The following is a 16,425-nucleotide window of genomic DNA, read 5'->3' as shown; positions in this document are numbered from 1 at the left end:
TTTATTTTAAAGCTTAAGCATTGTATTTTACATTTTAATATAAACCTGGCTTTTTGATTTTAAAATCATCTGGTCACTGACGAGCTCACTGAAAATAAAAGATCTAGGCGGATCCATCCCAAATTTCTGGAAGTTTGGGGTCTCACAATAGTGACATTATCCTAACTTTGTATTTCTTAATCTTGAGAGGGGTGCATGTGATATTCTGACATAGCGCGAAGGCATTGCTGATAAACCCATGCTCTGTGTTGATGGATAATGAATGTTAGATTTCAGATGGAGAAACATGATTGAGCATACTTGTGGAGGAGCTACTGGTCCTGTTTTATCCTCAGCTCTTTTTGCTTCCCCCGTGGTTAGAACAACCATGGGGAGGGAAGAAAGTGGTAAGAGACACTGAGGGGTGAGAGACAAATTTGTCTGACAGAGTAACAAACAGAGAGGAACAACAGATTCCCTTTTTTCTGTCTAGAATTTCATTACAAGAGATACAAACTTTGTACTTGAGAAGCAATTCATTAATTCCAATTGCAAATTCTTGGAAGAAAAAAATAACCCATGGCAATGAATAATGCCTCAAGCAGCTGGAATTTTCACGTTTATTCATTTCAGTGATTGTCTTCCAGCCTAACTGCCTCAGGTCTTGGTAACTGTGTGTTTGAATCACACGTGCCTGCTCTCAGCTTGTCACTCCAGTCCCATCAGCTACATCTATGTTAGGAGATCCAAGTATGTTTTATTTCCTGGGTCTTTGCGTGTCTGAACTGTTTCCCAGTGTTACGCTGAGTGATATATGGGCACATATGCAATCTATGCCCATGCCCTAGTTTTCACAGAAGGAACTCAAACATGTGCAGAAGTTACCATGTTCTCTCTCTGTCATGTCCCTAACCTGAGGGGTGTATCTGAACCGACGGGAGTCGGTAGGTGCAACAAGCTGGTCTAATACAAGGGTCCAACACTAGTTTCGATCAAATTGTCTAATCCTGCTTCATGGGTTTTGAGGAAGACTCTCTCAAGAGAGATATAATTCACTGTGTGCCAGTATTGGTGGTGGGGGGAGGGCAGCACAGCTCTAAACTACAGTGCTTAACTTCATATCCCAAGTACAAAGACATTCAAATTATTCTAGAGTGCGACTGTGGCAGATACACAGGTGGGACTGAAAATGTGTGTGTTGGGTGCTAAAATTCCTCAGAATGATACCTAACCACACTCAAAAAGAATCGTATTTTGGCTTCAGAAACCAAAGAGGAATGTACACTGCGAACAGCACATAAAGCTCCAGAGAAAAATAGTTGAACACTGTACATATAAACCACCACACAGCTCTAAGTGTTAGGCAGAAAAGTAGTATAGTGGAAGCTGGAGCTCTCACAAATGGAAACTCACCAGCTGAATCCACTCAATTTAATGGCATTAGTTTTGTAAAGGCCAGTCTAATTTTTCCAGTCTTTGTACCAAAGTGTAATGAAGTTCTGAAAATGATTAAAGCAACTAATGTATGACACAGAAGTGATAGGCACTGTGGACTTTTTAGAGAACAGATACTCAGCAAAACATTTTGCGTAACAGAAAAGCATTTCTTGAGACTATTTCCTCATTAATGGTGACTTTATAGTAATTAGAAATCTCTTTTAAAAATCAAGTCATTTTGGAATGGATGGAACTAATGAAATCTGCTTTCTCACAGACTGATTTGTTGCGCATAGTTTTAAGCTCAAATTGAAACATTTCCCACATTTATGAACTCAGTGCATTTTTAAAAGTCTTTGCATAGTGTGAACTCTGTACTGTCTACACCTGAGCTCATGTTACAAGTTTTTTTTCAGTCAGGATACATCTAGAGACTATTGAAAGGTCTCTTTCCTCCAGCTAGCTATTTATTCACACAAAAGTTGTAGAAGCTTAATTATCTTCTCCCTACCAAAACTGTCTGAAACTGGCTAGTGAGTTCTAAATTATGAGGAACAAGGAATAGACAGATACATTTACACATTTACCATAATTGCATGAGCCTTTTGGGGGGAAAAAGAAGGCAGGAAGCAATGATATGTAGTGTCAATAGTCAGTTAAAGGAGATTAAAATTTCTGGGATATATATATATATGCTGTTTCACTGCACCTTATACACACCAAGTCACTTTGAAATGAACTAACTAGCAATGTAGCTACAGTAGTACAGAACTCCACATAGGCTAACTACTTGAAATTTAACCAACTTCTGAAGTTGAATCCATGCTGAGCTTGGTACTTTAACAGCTTTTCTGCTAGTAGTCTTCAAACTACCTATTAAAACATCATTTAAGTGTGCCTGCATGACTTGGAGTCACAGTATTGACTGAAATGCAGTCAGCTAGGACTGACATACTTGGCCTCTAGGTGTCACTTTGTTCATAAGAGTAGAAATTGGTTCAATGTCTTACTTTGGTGTTACAACCCAGGGTCATACAGACCCCGGTTTCACGATTCCCTTGGGCTAAATTAATGTGAAACTACACCAAACGATCGATCACTTACCTGCTTTATTCGTTAACGTCTACTTACAAACGACGTTAACTTGGGAGGCAACCTGAACTTGGAAAGTGTAAATGGTCAGCAATAAGTTCTATTGAAATGTTGATAGGAAGAAACAAAGAGAGAAAAGCCGTGAAAAACAAAGATAGCCATCCCCCCCCCCCCCCCATCCCGCCGTATGGACAATCCCTTCCTCCCGTACTACATAAACACGTGTTTTGCGGCGTCTGCGGCTTTTATAGGCTCTTGCCCCGCCCCCGAGGGCGTGTCCTCGCGCCTCATGCAAATTAGCTGTCATGCGCAGTCCGCCCTTCTGGAACCTTCCAGAAACGGTCTAGAGGCTTCTCGAGGTCTCTGGTGGTCTCCACCCCCGCCGTTGCCATGTCAGGGCCAATCAGAAAGCGGCACCGCGCGCCCTCCGGCGCAACTCCCTCTCCCCCGCCCACCCCCGTGTTGCCCAACAGCGCTGCTGACGGGTTCTAGAAGCTTCGCTTGGGCAGGGGCAGCCCCGTACCATGGTTTTTTGCACACCTCCTCCATGGCCTGCCACTGCTGTGCAGCACTTGGTTACAAAAACTTGTCGTGTGACAATGTTTGAGACATTAACAACTGGCATGTCCTTAATGGTCTCTTACATTTGGCTAACTCAGATTTTTTTTCTGAAAAAGAAATCCTTACATTCTGAATTCAGTTTCAAAGGTAATGAAAAATATTGTTAAACATCAAAATCTGATTGTAAAGCTATAAAAAGGGACAGGTTTCTTTATGCAAGCCTGCAGATGCAGAGAATCTGAGTTGAATGCAGGACTAGTTGCGTACAACTGCCATTAGTTGCACATGGTCTACAAAACCTGGGAACAAATGGATATGTTTGTGACTACCACTTACTGCTGTCTTCTCTGTCTAGTAGGTACATACACAAATAAAAAGCACTCATATAACAACTGATTCTAAAACCATGCAGGACAGATGCTCTAAAGGTGACCTGAGTGAAGTGTATAGTCGCTGTCAGAGAGACAGTACTGAGTTTTAGATAGTTCTTTATGAGCAGAAGATATAACACTGAATAGGCACTTAAGTTTGATTAATTTAAATTAGACAGAGGCTTTAAATGAGGAGGATTAACCATGGGAACAAACTACCCAGGGAAACAGTGAACTCCATCTTTTATGTTGTCAGATCAAGACTGAGTCTCTTTCTGAAAGACAGGCTGTACTAAAAGCTACTTACTGGACTCAAATCAGGAAAAAAAAAGGTGAAACAAAATGGCTCGAAATATGTGGGAAAACAGATGAAATGACTAAGTGATCTCTGGTAGTCCTAAAGCCCATGATTGTAAAGATCACTATAGTCCACTAAGTGTACTAATCGCTTGCATTACAGCTGCACTTCTCAGCACACTTTGGTTTACACAGGTTAGGCCAGTTTTGATACCCTTTATATCCATTCTTAGTTGATGAGATTAAATACTCTGCACTACGTGGATTGTATCTCTTTGGGTTGTTTAAGAAAGTTTAACCTTGAAATGTTTTCAATCTCAGGAACAGATTTGGTGCGGGACTGCTTTGCACTGCATGTTCATGGCCTTCCTAAGAAACGTATGGCCCTAGTTTTGCACATCTGCATGCCCAGAAAGTCAGAAGAATATGTATTGTTGCATGTAACAGAGCAACCGCATCACTGAAGAAGTGATGACAGACTCACCAGGTATGTGACATAGAATGGTTCCACATATACATATGTGGCCTAAACTTTTGGGCTGGCAAATGATCAGAGCGATCTTATCATTACACAGGGCATGTTAAGTAGATCCTGTGCACTGTTTTGGGCTCCCTTTTGAGCTGGAGGACTAAGGTATGGTCACCGTGAGCCCACCCCTGCGGACACAACGGCCTTACACCACACAAGGTAGAGTCTGTACTCTTCTCTCCACGTCACAGCCAGGCTGAGGCTGCATCCAGCCTGAATGGGACTTAAATGATCTAAGTAAGATCCTACATGAGCACACTGCTCAAAGCTTACCACTGAAATGACATTTTCTTGTCTGAAGGTGCAATCTGCCATTCCTCTCCTTCTCCCCTGGAATTATATTCTTTGAGGCGTCTGCAAAGCGCATTATTTCTCCTTAAAAAAATCATTAAAAGGCTCGATTATTTAAGCAGGGGGAGGGGGAGAGGAGGACTGGGCCGTTTCTGAGCAGGGGGTGTGCAGAGGAGTCACCTGCAGACTCAAGGATTTGAACGGCCTTCCAGTGCCTCGCGGGGGGGGGAACGGCCCTCGCCACCGCCCACACCGGCCTAGGCCCGCTCGGCCTGATGGCGTCGACCGGAAATCACGGCCCCGCAGCGGGGCCGCCGGCCCCCAGGCCCCTCTGCGGGCCGCAGCACCGCCCGGGGCTCCGGGGCGACAGCGGAGGCGCGGCCGGCGGCCCAGGGAGCCCCGCGACCCCCCTACGCGGGCAGCGGCCTCGCAGGCGCAGCCGCAGGCGGAGGAGGCGGCGCGGCCCACAGCGCCGCCGCCTCCGGGCAGCAGGTGGCGCCCGAGCCTCGCGCGCCCGGCGGCGGCGGCGGCGGGGGCGGTGCGGCGCCTGCGCGCTGCGGAGGCGGCGGCGACAGCAGCGGCAGCAGCAGCGGCGGCGGCCTGAAGAGCCCCGGGGGGTAGAGAGCGGGCAGCGGCGGCAGTTGCGGCGGTTTGGCGTGTCGCTGGGCGGCCGTGATCGCGCGCCACGATGCCGGCGGTGTCGAAGGGCGATGGCATGCGGGGCCTGGCGGTCTTCATCTCCGACATCAGGAACTGTGAGTGCGGCCGCGGCGGGGCCTGGGCTGGGCCGGGCCGGGCCGCGGGGCCGTTGCGCCGCGGGGCCGTTGCGGCGTTGCCAGGGGCCGTTGCGGCGTGCGGCCGTTGCGCCGTGGCGTCCTCCGCCGCCCCTCCCCCCTCCGCGGGCGGCGCGGGGCGCTCCCGGCTCGCGAAATGGCGGCGCGCCCCGGGGGGCGGCGGGGGGAGCGGCGCGCCGGTGCCGCCCCAGGCTGCGCGCTGGGCTTTTTTTTGTTGGTTTTCTTTCCTTTTTTTAAGTGTTTTGGTGGTGGCCCCGAGGGAAGGGGGGGGGGCGAGAGGTGGGTGCCTGTCGAAATTGTCGTTTGTAAGGCGCGGAAGTGAAGCTGGCGTGCAGTCATTTGGGGGGCGGCGGGCCAAGGGAGGCCTCTGTGGCCTTCTGCCAAAGCTGTAAAGGGATTTCGGCTCGAAATGTCATTGAAGGGAAGCGGGTCTCGGTGGCAGGGTGACTGCGCACAGGCCCTCCCTTAGATGCGTTTACCCTTGGCTCTAAATTGGCTTTCCGATTTTGCTTTGGTAAAAAGCAGCCCTTAGGAGTGGTTCAGTTAAAATTGGGATGGAGAGTGGTGCTGGTAGCGGCACCCTAAGAGGTGTGTGTGGGGGGGCACCCTGGGTAGGTAGGTGCCTGTGTATGTGTGGGGGGGACGTGTGGGGTGAAGAGGGGTGCTAATCTGCAGGGGCTGCTGGGGGAGGGGGGGGCAAGGGTGTGTGCCCAGGAGGGGGGAAGCCTGCATGTTCAGCTTCCCTTTCTGACTCTGGGAACTGCATGAAGTTTAATATTAATCCGAGTGGGACTGGAGTGCATGATGTGGCAAGAACTGCCCTGGGGAAGGGCTAAGGTCGCGGTAGTTGGCGTGGTGAAATGGCTTTATATTTTGTCCATGTCTACCTCTCTAGATAACTTAAGGCTATTTTAAAAGCAGTGACAGCAAGGCTCCCTCTCTAGCAGATGGGAGTGGGTTTGGAGACTGCTTTATGCAAATTATGGTGATCTAACCAGGCATGTTTTGGGATAACCAAACTGGCTTGGAAAACTCTTCTTTATCTTCAGAGGGCTTCATGTTGATGGCTTCTGAATTAATCCAGGAGTAATATAAAAAGCTGGGGAGAAAGTGGTACTGATAACCTGAGACCAGTTAAACTAAATTCAGGTGATCTAGACTTCTAGGCATGTAAGCAAGGATCTCGGAAGTAAAATTCAAGGTCCTTAATCTTCTTCAAGGCAAATGTTGTCTCAGTGGGTGGGGTTTTTGTTTTGGAGACCAGAGTTGCAGGCCTGTGAGGCTTTTCTTTTTCCTTCAGGCTTCAGTGTTATATTGTATAGAAGAAGAATTATAAAATGTATCAGTTCAAGGTTACAAGGTTGAATACTCTTGCTCTTGTGCTTTGGTTGGCTCAACTGTTTACTGAAGATCATCTGGTGCTCTGTAACTCTATGCAAGCTGCATGTGTAACATAGTTTTACATGGTATCATATCACTTAAAACTTGTTGCTGTTATAACTGCCCAAATATTTTGAATGACTGTTCTCACTCATTTACCTGGAAGTACAATGATTTTTTTCATATGTCTTTATTTCTTGCAGTTGGAGAATGTTTATTCACTTTTTGTCAATGGTATCCAATACAAGAGAAACATTCAAGCTCTTAACCTAGGTTTATAGATGTGGAATAAGAAGACTTGATGTAGTGGGATATAATAAATTAACTGCTTGTTGCCCATAGGTTTGCCAGTATGTAGCCAGTGCAGGAATGCTGATGGAACAACCATGTTTATATCCAGCTTGGAAGAAGGAGCATCTCCTGCTCTGAGTAGCAAAGATGCAACTAACTTGTGAAATAAATAAAATATTAACCCTTTCATTGTTTTATGCATAGAGCTATATATAAATTGTTTTGTCCCTGTTTGGATACCTATTTGGAAGCTGTTATTACCTTCATAATGGAGATGAGGAAGACACAAAGTAATTATGACTCCCATATAGCCATACCAGAGTTGGTAGTTTGCGCTGGTGTAGGGTATATGCAGCTTTCAAATAGCTGTTCAGTGGCATTTGAATTCTTTTCTTTCAAGGGTGCTCCAAAGGTGTTGCCAACTAACCAGGAGCTGGTGGATGCTGAGTAAGATACTCAAATGTACTTAGTCACGCTCTCTAGAGACTCCGTGCTTTGCAAGCGTGATTATTAGCTTAAGCTGCGTCTTTCTCATTTTGAAGTGGGGAGACTCAGTGACACACTGTACCTACTAGCATTCTGAATTTTTCTTAGCTTTGGTTTTGTTGGACTCGCGTATCTTTCTATACTACTACCACCAATGTTCGAAGTTTTTTAGTTTGCTTACAGCCCTTTCAGGTTATCATAAATAAGAGCTGAAACATAGCTGTTTTTTGAAAGATCTTGCAAAGTAAATGGGTTTGTATTATATATGTTGCTGAATAATAAAAATGCATATGCTGTTTGCCAACTGTGCTCAGGTGGGTGCACAGCATGTGCTTCCAAGGTAACAACATAAGTATCCCTTAAAGCTTGGGTTATGTAACTGTAGGCCTTTTAGTTTTGGAAATACTTAATCTTCTTGCATCAAATCTTACTTCTTGGATATGTGTACCAACAATATCTGCAGCATTGAACAATGTATCATTCTCTTATGAATCTATAAGATTACTAATCTGTGAATCATGCTGGTCTTGTCTGTCTCTTGTTACTGGCCTGTCACAGGGCTTCAAATTAAGCATGTTTGACAGCAATTTTCAGTGCTCACAGTTCTAGCTGATGGTGAGTAAACGAACAGCTAACGTTGCCAGTCTGTCTTACATAGATAATGGTAAGTTATCACTTCTGTGTCTCAGGCATGTTTTTGGCATTTGGGGTATCTATAAACTTCCTGACTGTGTTGTCAACATTTTGTCGAATGCTTTTATATCATGTGTGACTTAAATGCTTTGAATATAAGAATAACTCTCAACATGGTTAAAGAAAGTCTACTTAAGAAAAGATGCTAGTTCTGCAAAAGTGTATAAATTTTTTTTTAAGTCAACAGACTACTTGTAGGAAAAGTTGTGAAATGTGTGAGAAGCAAGAGCTCCTTATGTTTAATGACATTGTTGGTTTAGTCTCTGTGAAACTCTAACACTGAGTGACTTTTTCAAGGTGAAGTGTTCACTTTTTATTCCTAATTTATCTTGAGCAAGTATAAAGTGAATTTTTAAAACCCAATAGTATAAGAAACTGAATTATCCAGCACTTCATGGTAGCTCTTCAGAGTCTTGTTTCAGGGCAATTTCTTATCATAGGTCCTATATTTTTGCATACAGAGCTCCTGGTGGAGGTGGCAGAAGGAAGAGTGATTAAGAAAAGTGAAAACAACCTTTCTAGATTCCTGACAACTTGCCAGTAGATAATATGGGCTTTTCTAGAAGCCTTGTTTGGCTAGATTGCTTTAACATGTATGAAATAATTTTTTGCTTATCTTTCCTAGACCCCAGAGAAGAGTCTAGAGAGCTATAAATTGAAAGCTGAGCTAATGCACTTAGTTAAGAGACGTAAGTTGGCCCAATGAGACAGCAGCAAGACAATAAATTGTTGTATAGAGATAGCAGACCTGGACAGTTCTTGTGGTCCATGAAGTGCTCTTCAGGTCTGAAAGAATCTTTGTCACTGCTTGGATACCTCATGAACTAATAAACCATACAAAAATTGGCATGTGTTAAACATGTGAGCATATAAACTCTTGTAAGAAATCCTTATTCCTTAAAGTATGTTAAAATCTATTTTCTTGCCTGTACTGGAGAGCTGCTAAAGTAAATTGACTTACGCAAGATGGTGCTTTATAAACTCCATAGCCATCTTAGCTACAAAACAGTTGGACTTGTCCACAGGATTTGGGGTGATGGGGGGGGGGGGGATTGATAATGGCTTAATGCTCATCTGGTTCTCAGAGTCATCTGTCACCCAGACGGTTCTGTTACAACAGCAGTATTATTGCATATTCACCCTAAAAACTAGGAAAGCTTGTCGATTTGTTTGATTTGGGGGAGGGGAAAATAGTTTTTATTACAGTATTAAGTGTACTGCTTGTAACCCCATTCTTCACTGTAAGTGAGGAAGCATCTGCTCTTGGGTTGATGGAATGTGCCTATGCAGAGGCAAAACCTGCTGTTGCCACAGCTTTGAAGAAGACAACTCTTCTTGCTTTCCCTCATTACCTTAGATGACTACCTTATGTTTTAGTGGTACTTTAAAATTGGATGGAGTGGGGAGGTTGCTTTTAGTCTATTCTCTAAATGTTTTTGTATCTGTTTCAAGATACTGTTTCTGTTTCATTCTCCTCAGCCTATCTTCTTTTTAAAATAAACCCAACACATTAAGACAATGTATCTCTTCTCAGAGAACTTAATGCATTAGTTCTTCTCTGTGCTAGGCAGGGGGGAGTTCTCAGCCTCTTGAGGTGTTTGACTTCTGTAGCTTTACTTCACTGAATCTGGACCCACAAAGAGTAAAGAGCATCAGGTTACAGAGAAACAAGCGCGTGGGGGGAATAAAAGTGCACCAAACCATTCAGATTATGATCACCCTTTTGAGTGGGCAGTGGACATCAGAGTGGATTATGTGGGAGGGGCATGCATGTGATTAAAATTACTGAGTGCTTACCTATTTGGAGGTATTTGTTCTTGGTGAGAACAGTCGCACAGTGAAACAAACTTCACATTGGGTGAGTTGAGCTAGCACAGCTTATTTTTGGTGCTCTGCATCAGTGATGTGGCTTTTGGTGTGGAGGCTACAGTTAATGCATTGCTCCTCTGAGATGTAGATGCTCCCATTTGGATGGGGAATAATTCTGAGGTAGGACTTGCATTACTTCTGTAGACAGTCAAGCATCTAAATGATGAGACTGCATGTCTCTCTGAAGAAATTTAAAGGCAATGGGGGGGGGGGATTGATTTGCTATCCTATTTCTTTCACAAGGCTATGTCCACTTTTCCAATACAGCCATTTTTCTGTCAGTTTCTGACATGAGAGAACTCTGAGAAGGAGATGCTCGGAGCTGTAATACACAAGAGCGAAAAGTATTTGCATCACTTGTGTCTACTTGCAGAAGAGTGATTTAAGGAGAACACAAATAGCATGAGATTAATCTGAGGGGGATGTATAAAACAAAACTAATGTTCTGTGCAGCACTCGTTTGTCTTAACTTTCTTTTGATCCTTTCAGTGAGCTCCAAAGGGTTTGTTACGCTGTTGGATTTGTGCCCATGTGGCTGAGAAAGAAGGAAGAATAGGCAAAGATGATCACAGATAGCTGAGATGTAGTAAACGGCGAGAATCTTTCATGTGATGTGCGACTTCCATTATGTCATTGGAATAATAAAACATATCTACTGGATTAGAACTACTTTGAATAAGGGCTGTCCATCAGGATTGGTAACAAAAGTTTAAGGACTGCTGCAGAGAATGTGACATTACCTGCATCAATTTCTGTCTTTTTATGAATGTGCTTGGGTAGGTGTTCTTTGGCTCTTTTTTTTTTGTAAGGTCCCTGAAGTAATCCCATATAGAAGTGTTCTTCTATGTTTTCTTCTGTTCTGTTTTTTTATTGTTTGAACCTGAACTAAGGTGAAAAAGAGCACACAGTGACTTGTACTAATCAGTGCAAATATTGCCACACCTGCTTGAAGAGAAAGCATGACTGTATAGTGTGAACACACTGTTCAAGGAAATGACTAGTTAAATTCCTCAAGAAAAGAGGAAGAGATGCTTTATGTAATAGCCTAATGTACTTCTGCTTTTATATGTTTTCTTAACTTAAAGCTTCTTTTGAAAAGAGCCAATGTCCTTTCATCAACTAAATTGTAAAACAGATGTTCCAGTTGTCATAAAGTTACTTGGATATGAGCTTCTAGTAAGGTTTCTCTTCACATGGGAAATCTAGTCTTAATTAATGCTAGACCCTACTACCTACTTACTCCTGCCTGAAACAAACTCTTTCACAGATTTGAGCTGCAGTGTTTTTCTTAATTTGTGGTGCCTAATTAGAAAAAAAATCTGTGGTAACACTTAAAATGACTAAGCTCACATTGGATTACTGCAGTTAGAGTATTTGAACTGTGATGATGGGATGTGGAAGCTGGTGTGTGCTCTTTTGCATTTATTCCCCCTTCCTTTAGGGGACAATGAGCTAATGGGATACTAGATTACAGTAAAGCCTATGACTCCCTGCTGCTTCATGAGAAGTCTCCTTATAGGGGAAAACCACTAGGAGCATGCTGGAGAAAAGTCAGTTCTGTGGATAGCAGTTCACTTTGTAGTGCATTTTCAAATATGCAGCGTGATGAGCTCCTAAATGTGATCAATAGGTCACTGAAGTTTTCCATTGTAGTAATGGATATGTAATCACAACAGGATGTCCAGAAGCACAACAAACTTGAGCTGCCTTTGTGCCTTTAAAGATCCCCTCCCTTTTTTGAGGGAGGGTGGAAGGAACACAGAGTAGTGCTAAGAGTCTGGAGCTGCTGTCTTTTAAGTGTGGCCTTGAATGGAACTGATTATGAAACTACATCAACATATCTTGCTGAAGGGAAGCTAGTAGTGCTTTGACTGTGGTGTCCCTCCCACCTAATTGACCAATTGGCTTAGATACTTCTAATGTAGATGCTAATGAAAGCCTAAAAATGCAGGAAAAACTGTGTTTGGAAAACAGTGACATGTTTTTTTTTACCTCTGGTATGTTATCTAACCCCTCTAAGGAAAATACTTAACAGTATCTTTAATATGGAGAGTTTCTACTTCAAGAAAGAACTCCTACACTTTTCCCAAGTAGAGATTCCTAACCACTACAGAATTCAGATGGGAAACTGCTGCTCTTAGCATTGGCAATATTTATAGTACTGCTTTCTTAAACAGAAAACTGGATAGAATTGTTGTATGTCTCATAGGCCTGTTGGATAATTCAATGTGAAAGGCATGTTCTGTTAGACAAATGGCGGTGCCACAAATAGTCACTGCCACTTCCACTTGCCTTCAGGAAAACTCACAGAATGCTGCAAAGCTTCCTCAAGCTCCTATAGCTTCCTACCCAACATGCTTCATAGTTGTGTGGGGTTTTTTTGTTTGTTTGTTTTTTGCACTAATGATGGCACATCTTTAATCGTTGGATCATCAAATGTCCTGTCCTGCCTTTTACCCAGTGCAATTGAGGCTAAGAGGTAACACAATGAAATGATTCTGCCTTATGCACAAATTAGAAATAAATGCGTTAGCAGGTGGTCTCAGTTAGATTGTTTGCTGACCAGAAGCAAATCAGAGCTGGATGGGTACTGGGAATATCTAAACTATTGTAAAGAGATGTATACTTTTTTTCCCCTTTTTTTTTTTTTTTTTTTTTTTTTTGCTTTAAATGTTGCTGGTACAGCAATCTCCATCAAGACTTGCATACAAAAAACTATTTTTCAGTGTTTGTATGGAGACTTGCTTAGAACAACTGCTTCCCTATTCCTTTGGGAAATAAATGTGTCAACTTTGTCAGAAATGTTCTAGACTGTAGATGCTTTGTATGTATGAAAGCGAAGTAGCAGCCTTAAGGAAACTTTTGCTGCATCTAACTGCTCCTCCCATCTAGATGCTTCTGTGCAATTTACTTGAAGCTTATCAGAGGCAGTCCTAACAATACTGAAATAGTTACTTGTATTGTGGATAAAGTATTGATTTAAACCCCAGCATTAGACTCCCCCCTTCCCCCTTAAACTAATACTCTTTGGAAGTGATAATTAATAGGCAATGTTACCAGTCTGTTAACTAAGATTTCAGTGTTCTTCTTGTCTGCTGGTAACTGACAGCACAGTAAGGATAAGTGACTCCTAATTTTGTGGCCTATTTGAGTGACCTGCCTGGTCACTGGTAGAGAGACTGGAGAGAGAAACTGAATAAGTTGAAGGAAGGCCTGAATCCTGGGAGAGAACCCTGAGATAACTTCAGCTGTCAAGAAAACCCTCCTAATTCAGGTTGTCTTGATGAGGCTTGAGTAACCCAGGCTTTAGAGGTCATGCAAGAGCTGAATAATAAGCTCTAGGGACTTGGTTTATCTTTTGGTATCATCCAGCTTTTGCTTCAGAAATGGCACTTCAGACCCTACTGAATGTTCTATCCCTGCAGGAATCTGACTGAACTTTGAAGATGAGGCTGGGGGAGAGAGGTAACTATTTAAGCCAGACCAGGTAACTGTTTTCCTGCTGCATAAAGTAGAACAGTGAGTTTACAGCCTAGCTCCCTTGATTCAGTAGCTAGAGCCTTTGGCTCTACCTCTGTTATATGGCATCTGACAGGCAAGCTAGCTTTCATCTCGGATGTCTTTGTACTACTACTGCAAGGATGGATGACACCCATCAACTTTTTTTTAATCATTACAGACTTGTAGCATTTCTGCTTAATTGACATGGATGCCCTTTGTGCATCAAACTTGGCTTGAGGCAGTTTACATTTGGTGAGGCAACAAGTTAACCCTGCTGGAGTAGATGACCATCTAAATGAGCTACAAGCAGCCCGCTAATTCCACCCTTGAAACATTCAATTAATCTTGCAGCTCTTCTGCCAAGTTACTGTCATGGTATATCTGAAATACTGTCTTCGAATGAACAGATTGTCAACATATCCCTTTCCTGTAACTTCTGTTTTCTTGTTCTTATGTAGGTTTTAATGCAGAGTTACTAAATTGGTTAAGGTGGTGTTATTCATGTGGTATTGAAGCTCTGACTACAGACTGGATTACTAGGAGATTAAGAACAGTAACCCTTTATTCTTCCAAAAAACTGGATGACTTGTGATACTCAGTACTCTCTTAAACAAGATGGCAATTGAAGATAAAAGTACGCTGCAGACTGCCTCACATAACGAAGGCTGTAGGTAGCACAGTGGATATTCTGGCAAACTGCCAAATATGAATTGACTGCTAAGCACCTCAGACAGTGCTATGGCTGGATATCTGTTCAAGTATTCATCTTGGATAAGATTAACAGCACTGCTGTATACTGTTTGTTGCTTTACAGCTGTAGTGTATGTCTTTTATCATCCAGAAAATAGCCAAGACTTACTGGCTTGCAGTCACCTCTCTTAACCTCTTGTTATGGATATTTAATCAGTCTTAATTAAACTGGAAAAGCCTGAATAAGTGAAAGTGAGAAGGATGCAGCCTAAACTGATGTGGGACATGAAAATCTTAGTATCTGTATGTACTCTGGTTTAAATGCTGTCCTAACCATCAGTTTGTATACACCACGTAACTTTTATTAAGCCTCTCCAAGTTGAATAGCTTGGCTACAGCAGATCTTGTTTGGACACAGTTCTGATAATTTCTTTAAATGGGAAGCTGCCATACAGCCTGGAAATGAGACAAATGATGCAATTGCCTTGCCAAGCTTGAAAGGTAGGCCTCTAATTCTGCAGCACACAACTCAGCTGTCATCTACAATGGTCTTATCTTCCTTTCTGACCAGCCTTAAGGGTGCTTAAGTAATTTAGTGGTGGTAAAAATAAACGTGCTTCTAGAAATTCTTCAGCAAGTGTTAACATGGCCAAATAATGTGAAGAAAACTTGCTATTTAAATGCTTTTTTCAAGCAGGCTGCCCCTTGGTGGGACAGAAAACCTAGCTAGAATTGCTGTGGGTGGGAGGGTCTGTTTCCCCCCCCCCCCCCCCCCCTTGTATATGGAACATAAGGAACAGTGTGAAGCCACCTGTTCCTGTGAGGCTTTATCCCACTTTGTCATCTTCTAATGCAAACAATAATGAGTTAAAGTCTAAATACAATTACCGTGCAAAGCTACTGCTGGAGTTTTAGGAAATTTGCCAACTCAAAAGTTAGAATTAAGCTGAAGTATCCTAAGCATTGTTATGTGGCTGTCCTCAGTGGCACTTGAGACTGTATACTAGTGCTGCTCTAAAACTGCAATTTCAGACATGTATATACTGTAGTTGACGATAGTCCTGCCTCCACTCTTTAAGTGCTTGCAATAGCTTAGATGCTGACATTGAGAGGGAATCTTTTGCCTGACTTCAGAATGGATATGGAAATTCATTGGCTTAAACTTAATTTGGGCCATTTTAGCTGAACTTTATTGGTGCAAAGGGTTGCAAAATGGGGGGGGGGGGGGAGTTACGGGGAAAAAGCGGTTTCTCGGTCTGCTCCTTTAAACTGATGGAGAATAGCTAGCAAATTATGCCAGGTTGCCCAGCATCATCATGACTTGTTCTAGACAAGTCTCCAGCCTATTAAATGAAACTCCTGAGATATTTAAATAGTTGCATTATTCATATCAAGATGCTTGTTTTATGGATGAAAGTGATGTACTAAGGACACAATTTAGGGCTTGATCATGAATCCAACTTGGATTTCCAATATGTGGAATTGCATTTGTACCACCAGGTAGTTTCTACTGTGTTTGTGTTTTGTCAAAGTTTAGATGAGATTACATAATAATTCCATCAGGTTGTTCTGTTTTGAATACACCAAGAACAGACTTTTGTTTTATGTTAACATGCTAAAAGTCTTGGACTTCGTAGGTGTACTAACTTTCAGAGAAACTAATATCTCAGACCTGAGGTTGCTGTTTATTATGCGTATTCTAGTCAACTCAGTGTTACAGCTGTGCGCATTGGGAGGGGAGGGGGTTGATTATTGTTTTGCTGAGGCTGCAATCCATTTCTGCCAAAGGCTGCTGACTTCACAGATTCCTAAAGTATTTCAGTGAAGCTTCCCTTAATGCTCAGTTGCTTGCTTAGGAAACAAAGAACATGGCTTTTAGAAGCAACTGATGATGTGTGAGTCTAATGGGTAAAAATGCTGCTGGAAAGGCCTGGAGTGAGGAGAAGGTGGCTTTGGGCTTTTGAGGCTCTTGCTTCCTTGAGTTACTTAGTTGTCTTTCATCTGCCCTGCTGCCAAATCATCTTTGAAATGGGGAAGGATTGGGAAATACTTATTGGGTGGCATACAAGGTTTTGCCATGTACCTTCTGCCACTTGCAAATAAAGAAGGATGTTTAACAGCCATCAGCCATGAGTTGTTGCTTTCCTTATGTGGAAAGAAGGAG

General features: G+C 42.8%; 1 protein-coding gene across 6 annotated transcripts in view; it reads left to right on the top strand.

The window, feature by feature from the left end:
* The first annotated feature begins 5,072 nt into the window (after positions 1-5,072).
* AP2A2 (adaptor related protein complex 2 subunit alpha 2) overlaps positions 5,073-16,425 on the top strand; it is a 52,251-nt gene continuing 40,898 nt past the window's right edge. For 4 of the 6 annotated variants that reach the window (XM_064513164.1, XM_064513160.1, XM_064513161.1 and 1 more), the window contains exon 1: positions 5,073-5,312. In XM_064513164.1, coding sequence (XP_064369234.1) covers positions 5,246-5,312 — 67 coding nt within the window. In that variant the 5' untranslated portion in view covers positions 5,073-5,245. The remainder of the gene's footprint in view (positions 5,313-16,425) is intronic. The other 2 variants (XM_064513163.1, XM_064513162.1) reach the window with 1 other exon arrangement.

This window comes from Dromaius novaehollandiae, chromosome 5 (genome assembly GCF_036370855.1).
Source record: "Dromaius novaehollandiae isolate bDroNov1 chromosome 5, bDroNov1.hap1, whole genome shotgun sequence".
Taxonomy (NCBI): Eukaryota; Metazoa; Chordata; class Aves; order Casuariiformes; family Dromaiidae; genus Dromaius; species Dromaius novaehollandiae.
The sequence above is the reverse complement of the archived record's forward strand: the minus strand, read 5'-3'. Positions and strand labels throughout refer to the sequence as shown.